Below are 18,426 nucleotides of genomic sequence, written 5' to 3' on the forward strand. Positions count from 1 at the left end.
AGAGAAAAGCCTGAGGCTACTTAGAGTTTAAAAGCTCTGTGGTTCACCCAGACATTTAATTTCTTATAAATCCTTTTGCCAGCTGATACCTTTGGCTCAGTTTTAACTCTCTGATTCACAAGTCATATTTCAAAAGGTGTGATTTAAATCTTATGGGTGTCTTTTATTTGATTTTTTTCCTGTTTATACTTACAGTAATTGAAAACATAATTGTATAAAAACATCTTTTATTTTACATAGGCCACTTGCAGCTTCTTGAATGCCCACTGGGGGCAGTGCTATATCAGTGCTGCTGCTATCAGTTCAGAAACAAGCGCTAATAGCCTGTTTTTTCTGTTTTCAGTTGTTTGATCTGAGGTCTTATCACTTCCCACGACATCAAATATGTTTGAATTACCTATTTTTTTTAGGTAAATGGGGCATCACATATCATCAGCACAATCTGAGGTGACTGCAAAGAGACTGCTTGCTTCCAGTGATAGATTTGATCAGTGATAGTGCTGCGTGCTAGAGAACTGGCCAGTGTACTCATAATATATGATGATATTTCGATCTATCATTTCTTTATTTTCTATTTGGGAAATGGGTAACGGAATGCATTGAAAAGTACAAACATGCATGGAAATACAATATACAAAGCAAAAACAGTGTTTGTACGAGTCAATATTTAGTATGACCTTTATTCTTCAACACAGCCTGAACTGGTCATTTCTTTAAGTCGTCTTCAGGAATAGTTCTCCGGACTTCTTGAAGGAAATTCAAAGTTCTTTGGATGTTTGCCGTGTTTTTTTCTGTTCTCTGTCAAGATTTTTCAATAATTCTGAGGTTCTGGGAATGCCAGTCCAGGACTGAGTTCAATTGTGAGTTTTTCTATCCAGGTATCCTTTTATTGTATTGGCATTGTTTGGGATCACTGTCACGCTGAAGAATTAGGCTGTTGACTATCAGACGCTTTCCAAATGGTGTTACATGGTGGATCCCAAGACCAATTTACAAAGTCCTTGGAGGCTCAAGATATTTGCATAGCATATCCTCCTAGGAAAAAAATTTTTTTTTTTGAATGACGGTGTTTAAATTTTAATTTGTGCATACTGAGGAAGGCTGTGACATGTGGTTTTAAGATGAATAACTATCCGCACAAAGTGCATACCTGTACGTAAGTGACGGGATCCTTGGATCACAGCGGCCTCTAGTGGAAGACCTGCACAAGTGCACCATGTCTGAAGCGTCGCAAGTCGTCAGTGAGCAGGAAAAGTGGGTTAAACAGTTTATTGAATCGATTTTTGCTGTTCAGAACTGTTTGTCATCTCTGGCTGACTTTAACAATGTGTAAAGAAAGAAAACTAATAAAGAGGGGAGCAGGGGATGAAAAAGAAACTATCAACATGATTTTAAAAAAATCATTAACATAATTGGCTTATGCACAACTTCCCACCCTCCCCAATGGAAAAAACAAATCCACCCTTGCCAAATGCTAAAATACTGTATCAAATATGGGCGATTTAAAATGTAAAAACATAAAGGGACTAACTGCTACTTAAAAAAGCTGAATGACGAAGAATATGCACAAAGTTACATAAGGGGAGAAACAAGAGAAGTAATAACATCACACCTGACTGCTTCAAGGAGGCAACAATAAACTAGAGACATCAAAGTAGATTCTCACCAACCAGCCGCCGCTCCTTTAGTCAGATGTTACTAAAATTTCCCCAACTGTGGAACTCGGTTAAGGAAAAAACAAAACAAAACAGAAAAAAGGGTGCAAAACATAATAACAAAAGTAATCGTGTTATGATTCAAAATAAGTGCAGTTACCCTGCTTTTAGATTTAAAAGACCAGGTTGGGTCAGGGGTCGGGTTTACTACATCACATATAGAAAAATAAAAATAACAAGGAGGAGGAAAGTATGGAGTCTTTTTTTTTTTCTTTTTTTTTTACATCTTGTCTGCAAAATATAAATTACTAGTGCACACAAGGTAAATAACTCCTGCAGGAGATAAATAACTCTTGCACGAATTAAAATAACTCCTGTGGACATAATTAACTTGTGTGCACATGATAATATCCTCACACGGCACAGTAGGGGTTCTGTATTAATTCCTACTGATTGCGTGTGAACTTACATAACACCAAGTCGTTATCCTTGTGCCGTATACAAAAAAATTCCCCCGATATGCACCCCTTGCATTGTGGCATATTCCAGGATAACATCACAACTGATATGACATCTAGCACCATTACAAAACCAAACAAATGAGAATTTTAAAAAAGGAAATATTTGTGGGTGACAAAAACAAAACAGAAAGAAGAAGAGTGCTTTAAACATATCAGAGGCTAACATATTCACACAGCTACAGCGAAATGATGAATAATAAACTCCAGGGATTTTTTTTTAAATTAAATTAAAAAAACGAAACAAAAACACAAAAAGTTAGTTAAGAAAGGGGAGAGATGACAAAATAAAGCGTTGCTACAGAGTAAAATCGTGCTATAGTGTTTTAAATATTGGCAGCAAAACAAAACAAAACTACCGAGGGGACAAGCTAGCTGTGATTTACACGGCTGAGAAGCTGAAATTAAAAGTGAAGTCAAATTTGGGATGCGAGGGGGGGAGCTGTGAGTTGGTTTCCAGTCTGCATACAAGAAAAATTGTGCAAAATAAAGTTCATTTATTCATTTTTGTTTATTTTTTTGCCTGATTAGGTCTGTGCAGAAGTGTTGTTTTTCCTGAGAGGTAACGGTTGCATGAGCCTCGTTTTGAGATGAACTTTTTTTTTCTATTTGATGCATTTTTTAAAAATTGTTTTTTTTTACTTGGACTCAAAGAAAGAAAAAAGAAAACAGGAAGCAAGAGGCAGGCGGCTGGAAATCTGCTTTAAAACTGTCAAGTATTTGCCTCTTTCAACTTTTAAAGTCACCTTACAGGTATCTCTCACTTATATATATATATATATATGTATATATATATATGTATATATATGTATGTATGTATGTATGTATGTATATTTGCTGTTTTGCAAAGCTTATGTACACTGAGTATACTCAGGTCCAAGCGCTCCCTACATGCCATGCCAATGCAAATATTAGTGTTCCTTTGGTTATGTAAAAAAACGAAAGAAATCTACATGCATCTCATTCTTTACAAAAATAAAAGTATAGAAAATTACAGTTAAAAATGATCTGAGAATGCTTCTTCCAATGTGTAAAAAAACATCACTTGTCATTAGTAATATATTCATATGTATTAATATCTGATTTCCATCTAAACTGTATATTAAAACTATCATCAAATATATTCTTTTTTTGTACTTCTCACACAGTGAATTAATTTTTCTTTTCCAACGTTAGTACTGAATAATAAAAAAAATGTCCAACAATATATCGGGAAAATGTTAAATAGCAAAAACAAACCCTTGAGGGAGGGACTTTTTCTTTCTTTCTCAAATTTCCTTCAAAAGATAGGTCTGCATAGCATCGTGTCCGTGCGCAATTTGTACATTTACAGGATCATAAACTCTCTTCTTTTGAAATGGTACAACCTAATATGGATGCATCTTTTAGTGTGGGGTCCCTGTGTTGCAGGAAACCTAAGTGCTTTGAAAATGCACAGGCTCGAGGGAAATAAAGGAAGAAGAAGAAGAAGGAGTCAGGTTGGACAGTGGAGGCATGTCAGCTGTCTAGGACAATGTAATACTTGGCCAACCAATCACTCGTTAGCGTATGGGTTTACCCTTGAATGCCCCGTGTGTAAATTCACAAATCCCATTTCTTCATTTTGTTAGTTCAACTGCACATCAGAGATTAAAAAAACAAAACAAAACAAACACCCTCTATCTGACATCTACCTTAACACAATGGATTGAAGTAAAAAAAAAAAAAAAAAAGCCAAACTGCAAATACATACCCTCTCAACTCTTTTCTCTAAAATCATGAATTTAAAATCGTACATTTAATCAGGGCAAGATGTGCAACCACATGTTTCATGCCTCCGGCCGTCCCATCTTTATCTTCCACCTGTTCACAACAGTCCTCTCGCTCTCTTTATCTGTATCGAGGTCGGTGCAGCAGGGCAAGTGTACCTCATTCAGACGAGCATTTGGTCTGGCAAGTCACGCCGAGCGGGAAAACTGGCCATTTCTCCAAAAATCAAAACAAAACAAACAACAACAACAAAAAAACAGTCCATCAAGTCTCTCAAACCAGCGCCTTTGAGATCCGGAGTACCATATTCACCCTAAAGCTTTTGTCGTGTAACATAACTAAAGTGGAAACTCATTCCAGCCAGAGGGAGGGAGGGAGGGAGGAGGGGTGGGGACGGGGAAATAGGTGATTTGTCTTGTCAATCTAAAAAAACAAAACAAAAACCAAACCAAAAACCATCAAGTCACACATTTAAAAAAAAAATCCGTTTGCAGTGAAAAAACAAACAAACAAAAAAACAAACAACAATAACAAAAAAGGCTAGCAGCCCAATCGTCCGAGTGTTATTTAAAAACCCAAAACAAAACAAAAATAAAAATAAACCGAAAGTTGTGCATAGTAGCCTGAATCTCCTCCGCGTCCTCTGCATGTCTTGGCACGTGATATGAGTGAGGTCTTCGTTTGTAAAAGTCCGAGAGAAACGGCGCGTTTTGAAGACAAGCATCTTCGGCCAGCAGGGAGGAGGGATCAACCGGTGGTTGTGTGACGTTATCTTGATGGGAGATTAGTTTCCTGCAAAGACGATAGAGAGGATCATTCACCTCGCTGTCGCTTAAAAAGGCCGTTTGAGAAGATCTGTTAGCCATATCTGCATGCAATGCTGTGAGTAATGAGCAGATCTTTGTGAAAAAAACTAAAAGGGGTGGACATGTAAAATATTCAATCTACAGTGACAGAAAAAAACAGAATAAAGATAAAAACGCTTTAGATTAGAAAGTCGGAAAATACTGAAAATATTACGTTTTTTTCATTTAATATAATATAGATTTTTTTAAGGAACAGTTGATCACCGAAGGTCATTTTCACTAAATCCTAAATTAAAATGCTAAATATTCTCTAGATTTGCTGCTTTTCTTTACTTCGCACCACCGTGAATTGAAAATATTTAAGTTTTCAACACCTAAAGACAATTTTTTTTTATTCTTTAGACTAGTAAATAGTTCGTGTCTCTGACAGTGGTTGGTGTACCTGGCTAACACCGTGTGGTCAGGTGAGTGATTAGCTGGGCACCCAGTTGTGAGCGGAGCCCTGCGTGGTGGTCGGTCCCGGGTAGCCTTGGCCTCCAGGCAGCATGGGGTCGAAGTTGAAATCGAGGCCGTCTCCGTCCATGAGGTCACTGTTGATTATGTAGTCCACATCGCAATCCAGGTTTTCGGTGAACATGTCAATGTCCAAGTCCGTAGGGAGCCGATCCGGACCAGTGGGGAAGCAGGACGGCACTCCAAACTGACTGATTCCCGGCAGGGTGGTGATGGGCCCCCCGTGTTGCGAGCCTACGGCTGGTAGCGCGGCATGTTGGGCTTTGAGGGCAGAGAGCTGTGACGGGTCCTGAGACAGACCTGAGAGGATCATCCCCAACCCCATCTGAGAGTGATGCTGGTGTTGTTGCTGGTGTTGTTGCTGCTGCTGCTGCTGCTGCTGCTGCTGCTGCTGCTGCTGCTGCGCCGGTGGTGGTGGCTGCTGCTGCTGCTGGTGGTGAAGGTGATGCTGCTGAGGCTGCATCTGTGCCTGCAGCCCGATGGGGGACACGGTGTTCGGCTCCAACCCCTTACCCAACCTTACTCCTGCAACAGACGTGCCCAAACCCATCATTCCCACCCCTCCAGAATTCGTCATGATGGAATCCACTTGGGCCATCAGGACATCACTGGGAGGAGGGGAGTCAGAGGTGAGCAGCGCCTCCAAGCTGGAGGGTACGTGGGCGCTGTAATGACCGCTCCCACGGGAGCTGGGGGTGGGCATTGGGTTGAAGAGGGAGTTGCTGAACGTCGTCTGCTCTTTGCTGCCGGGCCCGCAGGGAGACACGGAGGTTGTGGCCCTGGTGTGGGTAGGGGCCTGTGGGAGGCTGGATGAAAGCTGATGGAAGGAGGGGAAGCTGGAGCCTCGAGGCAGCAGGGTGGAGGCGGAGGGCAGCGGAGTGGGAGGTGCTGGTGGGGCTGTGCTGGGACTGGCCCCTCCCTGCTGTCCAGTCATCAGAGTGAGGCCATCGATCAGGTCCAGCTCCTCCATGAGTGTCTCGGTGAGGGTGGGGGTCAAGTTGCTCGCAGAGAACCGCCCCAGCAGGCCGTCATCAGGCAGGTTGTCGTCATCCTCCTGGCCCGGAGCAATGGGGGACAGACGTCCGCTCAGGGTGCTGGCGTTAGAGCTCGTGCGCGGGCGGAAGGTGGTCCACATATCCGTGTCGTCCAGGCTGCCGCGGGACGAGGGGCTGCTGCTGTTCACCCCCCATTTGGAGAACTGCTGGGATGAGTTAGGGCTGTCCGCGCCCGCCGAGCCCGTGGCACCATCGCCCTGCAACACACCTGCGGTGCCTCCCAGGCCGGCCGCTCCCGCCTGCTTCTTGGTCTGCTTGGCCCTCATGCGGCTCTTCAGCAGCTTACTGCTGTTGTCCATGGATGCAGCCCGGCGACGCGGCGCCTTGCCGGTCTTGCCTCCTTCGGGGTTGAGCATCCACCAAGAGCTCTTTCCGGTCGATTCATTGTGTACCCTCAGGAACTTGTTGTGGAGTGACAAATTGTGGCGAATTGAATTCTGAAAATCAAAAGGTAAAAAAACCACACAAAACACAACAATGGAGAGAGAGTCATGAATTGGTACTCACAGGAGAATCCAGCAACAGAAAAGATGCTGACAGAATGAAAACTTTCAGGATAAAAAGCATTTTAAACCTTATTTTGGAGCAAACTTTTCTACTTTTTTTGTGTTTTTTAACAGATTTGACTTTTTCTTTTCCGTGAATGCATTTTTACATCCAAGTTGCCCCTGAAATTAAAGTTTATTTATTAAATAATGCTTTACAATAACTCCCCAAAGGTATTTCAAGGTGGTTGCAGAGTGGTGAAACTTGCTTTTATTACACTGGTGATTTGCAGATTAATCACTTATCTTTAAATGAGAATAACAAAATTAAAGTATGGCTACTGTGGATATAATCTTTAGTAAAGGATTTTCAAAATAGATTTTGTCTCATCTTGGATGACACAAAATGTATTTATTATCTCTGAAAAGGGTTTAAACCAAAACAGACGATCGTAGACGGTAACAAGCCCGAGCAATTACAACTTTGTTTCGAAGGGTTTCACACCAACGCTTGCTGGGAACCACCCGTCTGTGCTAACAGTACAAAAATGTATCTCAAAATTCCCTTCAGAGCTAATCATTTATTCTACAAGAGTTAAAAAAGGTGTCATTAGTTATCCAGAGTTATTATATTTCAGAATTTTTTTTAATTTTGTTTTCTATTCGTTTTATAATGCTCAGCATTTTTTGCTTTTTTCATGTTGTTTTCACACATGAAGTTAGTTTATTCTCATCATAATCAGTTTTTGAGTTTGTAAACTTGTAGCTTTTTCAGGTGGTTTGGCTTATTTTCACAAAAATAAAACTCCAAATGAGCTAAAAGAAAAAAATAATTAAAAAAACCGCATCACTTCAACTCATGTGACCAATTAATGGACTCCCCCAGAAACATCCAAGTATTGGCCAGATTTGTCTGGGCCAGGAGCAACAAAAAGAGCGAACAGTAAGAAGGTTTTCTTGACTAGTGGATAAGATGGAGAATTTACATTCATTTTACAGGTAGCTGCAGTAAAGTACTCTGCAGAATGCTACAGGAAGCTGTTTAGCTTTGACTTGCAGCGTACACCTGCTAGTTGTGTCATATCGGGATCAGATCATAAACAAAATGCTCTGGAGTTCATTTGTAATTGGACTAAGACCACCTCATCCAGAGGGTCTCGGTGTGGCTGTTTTCGATTACAGGGTCCACATCAGTACAAATGAGTGTGGCCTCAGCTTTAGTTTTATTGAGGAGGTATCTGTCTCCTCCTAGCATAACAATATCAGAAGAGGTATTAAAATACAAACTCAGCATGCTGTTTAGGCAGCCGGCGTGACGCAGACACCATAAGTATGAATAAACATCTGCACCAAAGCCTACTCGTGCTTCTTGTCAAAAGTGTAAAAATGAAGATGTTTCCAGTGCTTTTTATTTAACTTGGACTGCTTCTTATTGATTGCTTCTTTACTCGAGCACTCAAAGCATGTACACAACATGCCTCATTCACACCAGCACTTCTTTTTCTACCTGGGTGCCTTCTATCTAACATTCAGGCTGTTCGGTATCTTGCCCAAGGATAACCAGAAGGTTGGTGGATCGATCCCTGGCTGCTCCAGTCTCCATCCCAAACATCCTTGAGCATCCCTGATGCAACCATCAGAGTGTGACTGTTAGATAACCAGCATTGGGGGGTGTTTGTGTAAATGAGGCATGTTGTATGAAGCGCTCCCAGTCCTCAGGTAGAGTAGAAAAGCATCTTTTTTCACCCAGTGACAGTCAACAACCAATGCCAACCACCTAGCAACTAGTAGCTGTATCACCTCCAAAATGTTTACAACTCTTAACAACGTGCACGAGATCACGTGATTAACCTCAGTACTGCCTGTAAATGCCATCCAGGGGTTTTCCTTCCCCGCTAAAAGGAAAATAAGCAGAACTGTGATTAATAATATGTTTAACCACTTTTCCCAAAGCTTATTTACTTAAAGTTAAGTATTTTCGTTTATTTTTAAAACTAGGACAACGAAAATGGCTGGCCTATGCACAAACTTGGGTTAAATAAGGAAACACACACTCTCTGCCTTAACTCTTAATGCAGCTCTGTGGTGTGCCAGGAAAAACTCTTACTGACACATTTACCTGATGGACCTAAGTGTTTATTTTATTACAGTTCAGCTTAACTCTTAAAACTAAAAGGCCCATAAACATAAAGATAACCTTGGCTGTGTACTGACTCAGATGATTCCCTGCAGATGAAGCCCTCACCTTCCAGCCGGCGGAGCTGTTGCTGTCTCCTTTGTCTCTGAAGTAAGGCACAGTTTTCACCATCCACTCGTATATCTGCGCTAGCGTCAGCCTCTTCTCGGGTGAGTTCTCGATGGCCTGGCTGATCAGGTCCGCGTAGCTCTGGTTCCCCCACGCGTTGCGCCGGGAGGATCCTTTGCGCGGCGTCGCTCCGGGTCCGCCCACGCCGGCCACGACCCCGCCCTCCACGGACGCCGCAGCCGCTTTCTCGGGCTCGGACGCGATTTGCTGGGGCTCGGGCTTGTCCTCGTCAGCGGGCGGGGTCCCAGCGGCGGACTCGGCGCCGTCCGCCCCCTCCGACTTGACAGCCGTGATGTCGGGCCTCGGCAGCGGCCACGTGCAAGAGCGAGGTCTGCTCTGCGGCTCAAAATCTGGGTCAATCGGGGGCACTGGCGACTCCTCCATGGCGGTCCTCTGAACTTCCACTCAGAGAGGTGTTCAACTTAAAACATTTAAAGTTTGACAGGTAAGTTTGAGCCGATGACACCTTAAGAGAAAACAAACACACCACCTTTAAAATAAATAAATAAACAAACAAAAATAAACAAACAATATGCTTCACCCTCCGCGGGGGTGTCAACCGAAGGGCCTAGAAAAGAGACGTGATAATCTGGACACGCCAATAGCCTCGGTTAATCCTCAGATTGGAGATTAGGGAACCCAAATAATCTCCTTAATAGTAACTATCATAAACCTTCAGATTTATATAGAAATAAGGAGGGCTGGGGCGTGACTCTCTTTGTTTGAATGAAATCTAAAAAGATAGTAGCACAATGACAATGAGCACCAAAACATCTGGACCTAGACGGGGTTTGGGGCCGCATCTGGAAATTAATAATAATAATAATAATAATAAATAAGAAAAAATATATATGAACATGTGTGGCTAAAAATAGAAATTGAAGCCATTTAAAATCGCTTACATTGCTATATTTTACTTTCAAGGAGAGAGTGGTTTATATGCGGGTGGAGATTTTGTAATTATTGCGGATTACATTTGTGAACTTACACGTGAAGTTTTCTTGTGAAACTATGCAGTATGCATGCGAGGATTAGCTGGCTGCTGTTACAAAGGAGCTTCTGGCTGTTCTTGTAAACAACCGGGCAGTCTGAGGTCTCCACAAGACCAGAAAAAGGGAGAGAAAACGAACAAAGTTTATTTATTTATTTATTTTAAGTTCCGCAGACATCCACTAACCGGTGCGGCTTAGTCAGTCAAAGTGAAGATGTGCGGCGGCTGACTGTCCGAGCTGGCGGTCTGTTCAACACTGCCCCGGTACGCTGGCACACGTTTCTGTCTGTCTTCTGGTGGGAAAAACGAGCCTCCGGCGAGGATAAGATGTCAGTAAGGACGCTTCGGGGTTTGTTTATAACACTAGACAGATGACAGAAATGTGCAAAGAGAAGTCCGCGCCTCAGGTCTGCACGGTCCGCCACATTGCGATCGGGCGCATGTCACCATCTGCCATGTTTCCCCACAGTCCTGCCGCGGCACACGATACTCGAAGAAGCGGGTTTTAAAAAGCCCACTCGACCGCAGCCCGGAACTCAGCCGACCCTCGTCTCGTTGTGTCGCTAAGCAAGCCTCGCAGTTTCTCCGGGGGCGCTTGGGTGAAACTGGGGTCGCCCGCAGGTCTGTCGGCTCCCACTCGCCGCACTTTGAAAACAGCACCGATAGCCTCCGTAACGTTAGCCGCTTAAGCTCCTGCTACTCCAGAGTTTACAATCCGTGGAAAAGTCCGTGAAAAGCCTCCGATAACTTCATCCAAGTTGCCGTTTCTAGTCCGCGCTGACTTTTGTAAAACTTCCTGTTGTTGTGTCGGTACAAATATTCACTCCTTCGGGATCTTTTCGACTTGTTTTGTTTTGTTTTGACTCGAGGCGAAGACTCCCTTCTGACGTCTGTTTACCACTGTCAGGCAACGCACTCTGCGCCTGCGCACAATGGAATTCTGGGAAGGCGAGTCCTGTGTGTGGCAGACGGTTCCGACGTAAACAGCCGCGCTCGATGTAGTGGAACATTATGTAACAGTTTATGAAAGTGTCCTAAGTACTCTTAGGCCATTTAAGGTATTACCGGTAATTAGAGACACGAGACAAGAAAAGGCTGCAAAATTACATTATTTCCAGAAACAAACAAACAATAATTATAACCTTAAATTTTAATGTTTACTCATACATAGAGGTCCCTCTGAATACCTCCTCAAATTTCCAGTTTTTAATAATACATTTAGTAAACTTGTATTGATTCTGTTTTATTTAGCTTTGTTGAATTTGACTGTGCTTTATTACTTTATTACATGTGATATTACTTAATTATTTTTTTTAACTTTAATGTAGTTATTTGTGATTTATTGTAATTTTCAGATTAGTTACATTTTACTGAGCTATATCCTAATTTAAGCTATTTGTTAATGCTATTTAAAAACATCTTGTCTTATTACCTGGGAAACGAATAAATAAGATTTTATGGTATTTTATAAATAATTATATTAATTAGCAATATGTACACTCAGGAGGAGTAGAGACACCAATCTATTAGGCACTGCATCAGTAAGTACGTTATGTGTAAAACTGTGCCAAATCAAATATGCAGTTCTACCCAATGTGGCTACTACAACTAAAAAACAATTTTGCATCCATAGGTAATTCAGAACCCACCTCAAGTGTGTTAAAAATCTAAATCTATCCATTTTCTTCCACTTATTCAATTCAGGTTGGGTGGGAGCCTATACCAGTTGCCACAGGGTGAGAGGTGGGGTACACCCTGGACAGATTGCCAGTGTATCACAGGACTAACACATAGAGACAGAGAACCATTTACATTTACATTAACACAGACATGTGAAGAACGTGCAGACTCCACACAGACAAGGCCCCAGACTGGATTTGAACCCGAGAACTTTAAATATGAAATCGAAATGGATGAAGAGTGACATAGTCTTCATTATAGGCCTCAGGCCAGAGTTAAATGCAAGGACTTGGGTTGGAATATCCAGTTTGGCACAGGCCATGCCACCACTGAAGGTCTGTGGTTCAATAACTTGTTCTTTCAGTTCATATGTTGGAGTGTCCTTGGGCAAGATGTCGCACCTGATGCAAGCACCGAAGAGTGAGATAAAAACATTATAACGTGTACCGAGTAAAGCTTTGTATGAATGTGAATGGCTGGATGTGGATACTAAATACCAGTCAATTAAAATTAAAATCTTGATATTCCTATTACCAAAAACATAGGTATATTCATTTATTTATTGGTTTATTTATATATCATGACAGAGTAATATATGTGGAACAATAGAGTAGTCTGTGTTATAAATGGATGAAACAAGAGATATGAGGAGGGCACTTACATTAAACCTCATGAAAAACCTGCTCTATTTTCAACTTAAACTGTAAGACTTTTTGTGAATTGATAATGTGATGATTGCTTTTAAGTTTCCACTCAGGCACAGTGTATCTCTGTATGTATTCTGTAAGCCAGAGTACTTCCTGTGCTGCCCGGATAAATGGGAGGGTTGTGTTAGGAGGGGTATGCAGTCTAAAATCTGTGGCACAAACACGTGGAGACCCCTGGGGAAATAATGGAGCTCCACAGAACTGTACAGAGGACATGTGGCATCTTTATAGAGGGAAGGGACAGAGTTGTTCTTCATGCTTTGCTATGGCTTTCACTGGGACAAGACCTCAACCCAAATAAACACAAAGAGGAGATTTTTGGATCCAAATCAAAAAATCAGGAAAGATCTTTTAAAGAATGGTGTTGCATCTCTTCAGGAGACCTCCAGAGACACTTTATAGGGTTTTTTCCTTTAGTCTGTCACCCGTCTGACTCATGAAGCAACGACACATAATCGAATACAGAAGCATTTTTTTTTAAGAAGACTCAACTCTCAGATGGTGTTTTCTGTGTTTTGGTCTTTGTGTGACGGGAGCTTAATGAGCAGTGAAAAACTTGTAAATTAGGAAGTGAGAAAAGGCTTAGCTTACTCCACCATTGTTTATTAAAGGCAGGTACATTAGCCCGTCTGATCTCTCTTTGAATGGTTCGTGCTTTCACCTCCACATACCTTTTTTTGTGGTAATCCTTTTTCATTTTGAATACTCGTGTGGCTTCCTGCTCATTGTGAAAAGTAACACACCCCACCGATACTGCGCTTAATTTCCATCTTTAATGTTTGTCTTTAAATCCTGCACCCTTCCTCATTAGCTGAGTCATGATTCAGAGGAGGTAGGTAAAAGGCTTCCTGTGTAAAATGCTTCAGTGGCACCAAGTGTCTGACTGCCAGGTGCAGACAAAGTTTGTCTGGCGCTCTGCTATGACTAATGCTCTGTAAATGCACATGCTGCAGGATCAACATGTGCAATCAACATGTCGATTAGCTCTGTCTGTGTGTGGCTGTGCACCCTTTAACCCCAAAAGCAGACTCGGTATGAGCATTTGTGGTGTTTTAATTCACATTAAACACATTTTTGTAATTCAGTATTTTGAAGTTAAGGCTTCAACAGGGGCTTACAACAAAAAAGGTGAATGTAGCACATAGGCCATGAGTCTGAACAGGAAAGGGGTCAGAAAAAGCTCCTCTATATCACTGGCTTATTTTATCCCATCTCATTTAATTACTTGGTCCACTGCCACGTTCAGTATTGCGCAAGCCTAAGATTTGATAACCTGGTTCAGCGGGAAGTTTCACAGTCTATTAAAAGCTCCAAGTGTATTTTGTATGAACACTCTTCCTCAGCTGTCATCTGGTAATTCTACTGCAGTCCATTTATATGAGTTTACCTGATAACACTATATGGAGCGGCAAATAAAACATCGGTGATAAAACCTGTGAAAGTTTACTGCCCTTAATTTCTTTCCGGGGAATTCTCATAAAACAGATAAAACATTCACTGTACCAACGCTTATTTTCTATTACTCTGTCACTGATGTTAAATTAGTGCAGCTTTGCTAAGGAAACTGTATATCTCAATGCCTTGATGCATACCATTCAAGTGGCCCTTAAAAACTTGCATGAGGGTGGGTCAATAAACCTCAGGACCACTTTGAACGAGACAGCCCCGTGGTGGCAGAAATCTCTTGAATGAGAAGTGAAAAACCTGCATACCATCATTACTCAGTGATCTCCTGATGGTGGACTTGTGAACAATGGCATTACTCAGTGTGATAGAGGCCTTTAGTTACTGGAATCCTGGGTTTCCTTTATACATCAAGGACTTTTACAACCTTCAGCTACTCCTGTGTGACAGTGACAATGATGTGGATTAGTTGTGATGATCAGACCGATCAACACACCTGATTCTAAATTCACCTTCAAGTTGACTGTTCATCCTAGAAGTTCGCAAACTTTTGTTTATATTGGATCATTTCATACCAAAGCTTTCATCCATTTGTCTAAATTTATGACTTAAACATTTCAAAATATTTTGGGTCATATTTATGCATAGATATGAAAATAATGTATTTAACTGTATTTAACCTTTAACCATCAAAAATGAATAAACTTACTTTTACTTACTTAGACTTAGTTCCTCCTGCGCCGGATGGCGCATTGGGTGGCAAGGGATCGCCAACGAGCTCGGTTTGCAGCCACATCTTCAGCCTCGTCCCATGAAAGATCGACCGCTTTTAGGTCCTCAATGAATGACTGTCTCCATGTCTGTTTTGATCTCGATACGAAATCTTGAAAATCCGTCGGAGGCCGCGCTGTTGGAAAACATTCAGTCGTCGGGTGATTGTTGCCGTCGACTTCCATGTTTCACTCGCATAGATAGCCATTGTTACGACTATTGTATTGAACAAACGGACTTTGGATGATATCGAGATGGTGGTCGATCTCCAAACCAGATTCAAGTTGCGCATGGCCGATGCTGCCTTTCCAAGCCGACAGGCGATGTGCTTGTCCAAGCCACCGTCCGGTGTTATAACACTGACCAGATTGGACCAACGTTAACTGGAAGGTCATCCATGGGGCGGAAGGCATATCGTCGACATAGGCGCCGGTTGATTCAGGATTTCCTCGAAATGTTGGACCCATCGTTGGTCTTGTTCCTCTGCTGTTGTTAAGAAGCGGCCGTCCTTGCTCTTGACTGGTACTCCTCTGCCGCTTGGAGCACCGCTCAATTCCTGAACAATTCGATAAAGCATTTTGGTATCATTCTTGTTTGCTGCCTCTTGCGCTTCTTGTCCGTCCGATTCAATCCCATTTGTCCCGTCGGCAACTCCGTTTGACCATTTGATCTATCAGCCGATAACGCATGTCCACTGCATCCAAGACTTATAGCATACTTGCTTTACCTTGTTCCGCTCATCAATAAGGTCCCCCGTATCTCTCTGGATCCATCGTTCACGAAACGTGCCACGCCTGCGGCCTTTTGAGGCCGCTGCACCGTTGACCACTGTTCTCCGGAACCGGTCCCAATGGCTCCTCACCGAGTTGTCCTCCTCTTGCGCCAGGGCCTCAAAATGGTTCCAAAGCTCAAATCGAAACTGGCTGGCCATTTCTGGATCCATGAGCCAGAGTCGACGCTTGGCAATGAGTGGTCTGAGCCGGCATCCGCGCCCCGCCAACATCGCACGTCGAGTAACGATGACCACAATCGTCTCCGTACACAAACGAAATTGGTTTTGTTTTTGTATGTTCCTGCCAGAGCCCGCCACGTCGTCTTGTGTGCTCTCTTGTGTTGGAAAAAGGTATTCCCAAAGCATAGGTTGTTTGTGGCACAAAATGAACAGAGCCGGTCGCCGTTATCAGTCGTGCGTGCCCCCAATCCATGGGGCCTGATGGTCGATTCGAATCCAGCCCGGTCCCCGTCCAGTTGTGCGTTATAGTCGCTAACCAGTAACAGGTGATCGTGCCAGGGAATGGCTGCTAAAACATCTTGGAGCTGGTTGTAGAAGGTATCCTTGATTGTATCGTTCGCTTCCTCCGTGGGAGCATAGTCCTGGATGAACGTGATCTTGGCCTGCCAAGTTCGAAATCAAGCCGAGACGATGCGGTCGGAAACTGGTTCCCAACCGATCAATGCCTTTGAAGCCAACTTTGAAGTTGGCTTTGAAGCCAACTTCAACAAGTCGATAGTCGATAGTCATCGAAGACCTTTAGCCTTTGCGCGCAGTATCCCATTTGGTAGAGTGATCTGACATTCCATGTCCCGATGCGAGTCGATATCCTTGCGTTGAGGAATGGTCGATCCATTGAGGGAGGGATGGTCACGAGACTTTGGTCCGTCCTCGTCACTAGCGATTGACCTTCCTCTCCACTGATTGCTCGTTGGTTTTCACTTGTCGTTTCTGTAGCATAGCAGGTTTTTACAGGAAGGGGTTGCTAGCCCCGACCAAACCCTCCTCCTTTATCCGGGCTTGGGCCCGGCACTGGGAAGCGAGCTACCCAGAGGCGGAGTTAAAAAAGAAAGAAAAAAAGATAAAAACAAAATAGATATAGTTGTTGACTGAGATTTGCATGTTACTGTGAGACTGTGATGTCTGGGTTTCTGGGTGTTTTGTGACCGCTGGAATGAGGAGGGAGACATGTCAGCCAGCAGATCAGCAGATAACAGAAACCACTCGGTATTCTCCCTCAAATATTAACACTGAGTCAGGTTTTGTTTTGCTGCCAGACTCTGTGTGTGGTCTGTGATTGTTTGCAGTCTGCAGATAAAGTCTGGTTAGTTACAATTAAGTAATTTTGGGCAACGCTATAAACAGTAGTAGTAAACCAAATAGTTTGACTTTGACTTTAGTTGTGCCGTAATGTCTTATTACAGATCCATAGCCACAGTTTTCTGGTAGCTTCTCTAAAGACGGTTTATGTTAATATGTTAATGTTATCAATCCTGCGTGTTAATAGTTTTTTATTTGTATTTTTAACTTTATTAATAAAAGTAGGGCAATAATGAAACAAGGTGTGGATATAGACCATGCAAAACAAGACAAACTGGGATAATCAGGACAGATGAGGGGATATTAGGATGTGAATGAGTGTGTTGGCTTCCACATTTAAAGTGGTGCTGAGCATGTTAACCGTGTTCTGACCATGGTCAAATGAGATAAAGAAAAAGTAAAACAAACAACAATAATAATACTATCAATAATACTGTGCAAAAATCTTAAGTCAAACCTCCTTTCTTTGAATTTTGGTTCTAAGCAACCAAACTTTCCTGTAATTTGTAAAGTGGTATAAAATATATTTAATGTAATGATTAGAGATGGACCGATCCGATATTACTATCGGTCCGATACTGACGTAAATTACTGGATCGGATATCGGAGAGAAATAAAAAATGTAATCCGATCCATTAGATATCAAAAAAGCACCTCACAAAACGACACCTTGCGACACGACATAACTCGCCTCATAACCGTTGCACGTCGGAGCAGTAGCTGTGTGTATTTGTAGCCTCCTACCAAACCAGCATTTCATCTCCGAGGAAGTTATCCCAGAGAGAAGTAAAGCAAGTGTGTAAGTTCATCTCTGAATGTTTGTAAAGCATTCCCACGTTAAGCTTAACAACCGATATATGGAGCAAGTGCCTCTTCTCTCTTCCTCCCTCTCCAGCTGCTACTTCAATCATGAAACTGCTTAATGATCAGCTTTTCTGTCTCGACTCCCGTTTCTCTTGTTTGTTTTTGGCCCACTTTGTACCAGAAAGAGGAAACCAGCGGCTGAATAACAGCAGCACGTTTAACCTTGATAAGCTGTTGTTAGAATTTATTTAACATTACTTTCTACACCAGGATCCTTTTCTATGTAGCTGACGGCTGGTAACTGTGCAGGGGCGGATCTAGCAAAGTTTAGCCAGGGGGGCCGATAGGGCATTAACAGGGAAAAGGGGGCACAAAGACATACTTTTCTTTCTTATTCTCATTTAAAATGTCTAGCTTTTAATAAATAATTATCTGAATCTTACACCCAAAGTTTTAATCTGATGTAAAATGTATAGAAGTCCATTACTGTATATAGTAACGGTTAAGTCTAATATACCCTAGTAAGCTATACTACTTTTTCCTTTGGGAAGATACCATCTGTGCAGTCTGTAATTTTGTTGAAGAAAGATGTTGAATCTATTTAATTATTCTTGAAAAATAATTTAATTCTGTGCATTTTTTTTCACACTGCATCAAATTAAAGTTGATTACGTCGATTAAGCATCATGAGGTGGAGGGTGGTTCTCTATTTTTTTGCTGGGAGTTTGCAACCCTATTAGTTAGGTTGCTTAATATTTCTGCTAAGTACTCTTTAAAATACCAGAATAGGAAGGATGGTGTAGGTTTAAGTGTATTAGATTGATCATTATTGCTGAACTATGAAATATTTTGGGTGCAGTGTATTTTTTTTACATACAGGTATAACAGAAT

At 42.2% G+C, this 18,426-nt stretch overlaps 1 protein-coding gene across 2 annotated transcripts; it reads right to left on the reverse strand.

The window, feature by feature from the left end:
- Positions 1-1,254: 1,254 nt before the first annotated feature.
- Positions 1,255-11,014, reverse strand: foxo4 (forkhead box O4). Of its 2 annotated transcripts, none has more exons than XM_084949368.1 (4): positions 10,264-11,014; positions 9,027-9,552; positions 5,171-6,733; positions 1,255-4,714 (listed from the first exon to the last, which is right to left on the reverse strand). In XM_084949368.1, exons 2-3 carry the CDS (start codon positions 9,468-9,470, stop codon positions 5,201-5,203), a joined length of 1,977 nt encoding a protein of 658 aa, XP_084805494.1. In that variant the 5' UTR covers positions 9,471-9,552; positions 10,264-11,014; the 3' UTR covers positions 1,255-4,714; positions 5,171-5,200. The 2 variants fall into 2 exon arrangements, with proteins under 2 accessions (XP_084805494.1, XP_084805486.1); XM_084949360.1 differs by having other exon boundaries at positions 10,075-11,014.
- Between the last annotated feature and the right edge of the window lie 7,412 nt (positions 11,015-18,426).

Source organism: Perissodus microlepis, chromosome 2 (assembly GCF_051167445.1).
Source record: "Perissodus microlepis isolate ML-2025 ecotype Zambia chromosome 2, ASM5116744v1, whole genome shotgun sequence".
Lineage (NCBI taxonomy): Eukaryota > Metazoa > Chordata > Actinopteri > Cichliformes > Cichlidae > Perissodus > Perissodus microlepis.

Excerpts from the sequence above, each read along its gene's own strand:
- foxo4 (XM_084949368.1), bottom strand. The coding sequence starts at position 9,470 with ATGGAGGAGTCGCCAGTGCCCCCGATTGACCCAGATTTTGAGCCGCAG. Across the intron at positions 6,734-9,026 it reads ACAGCTCCGCCGGCTGGAAG|AATTCAATTCGCCACAATTT; the intron begins GTGAGGGCTTCA and ends TTTGATTTTCAG.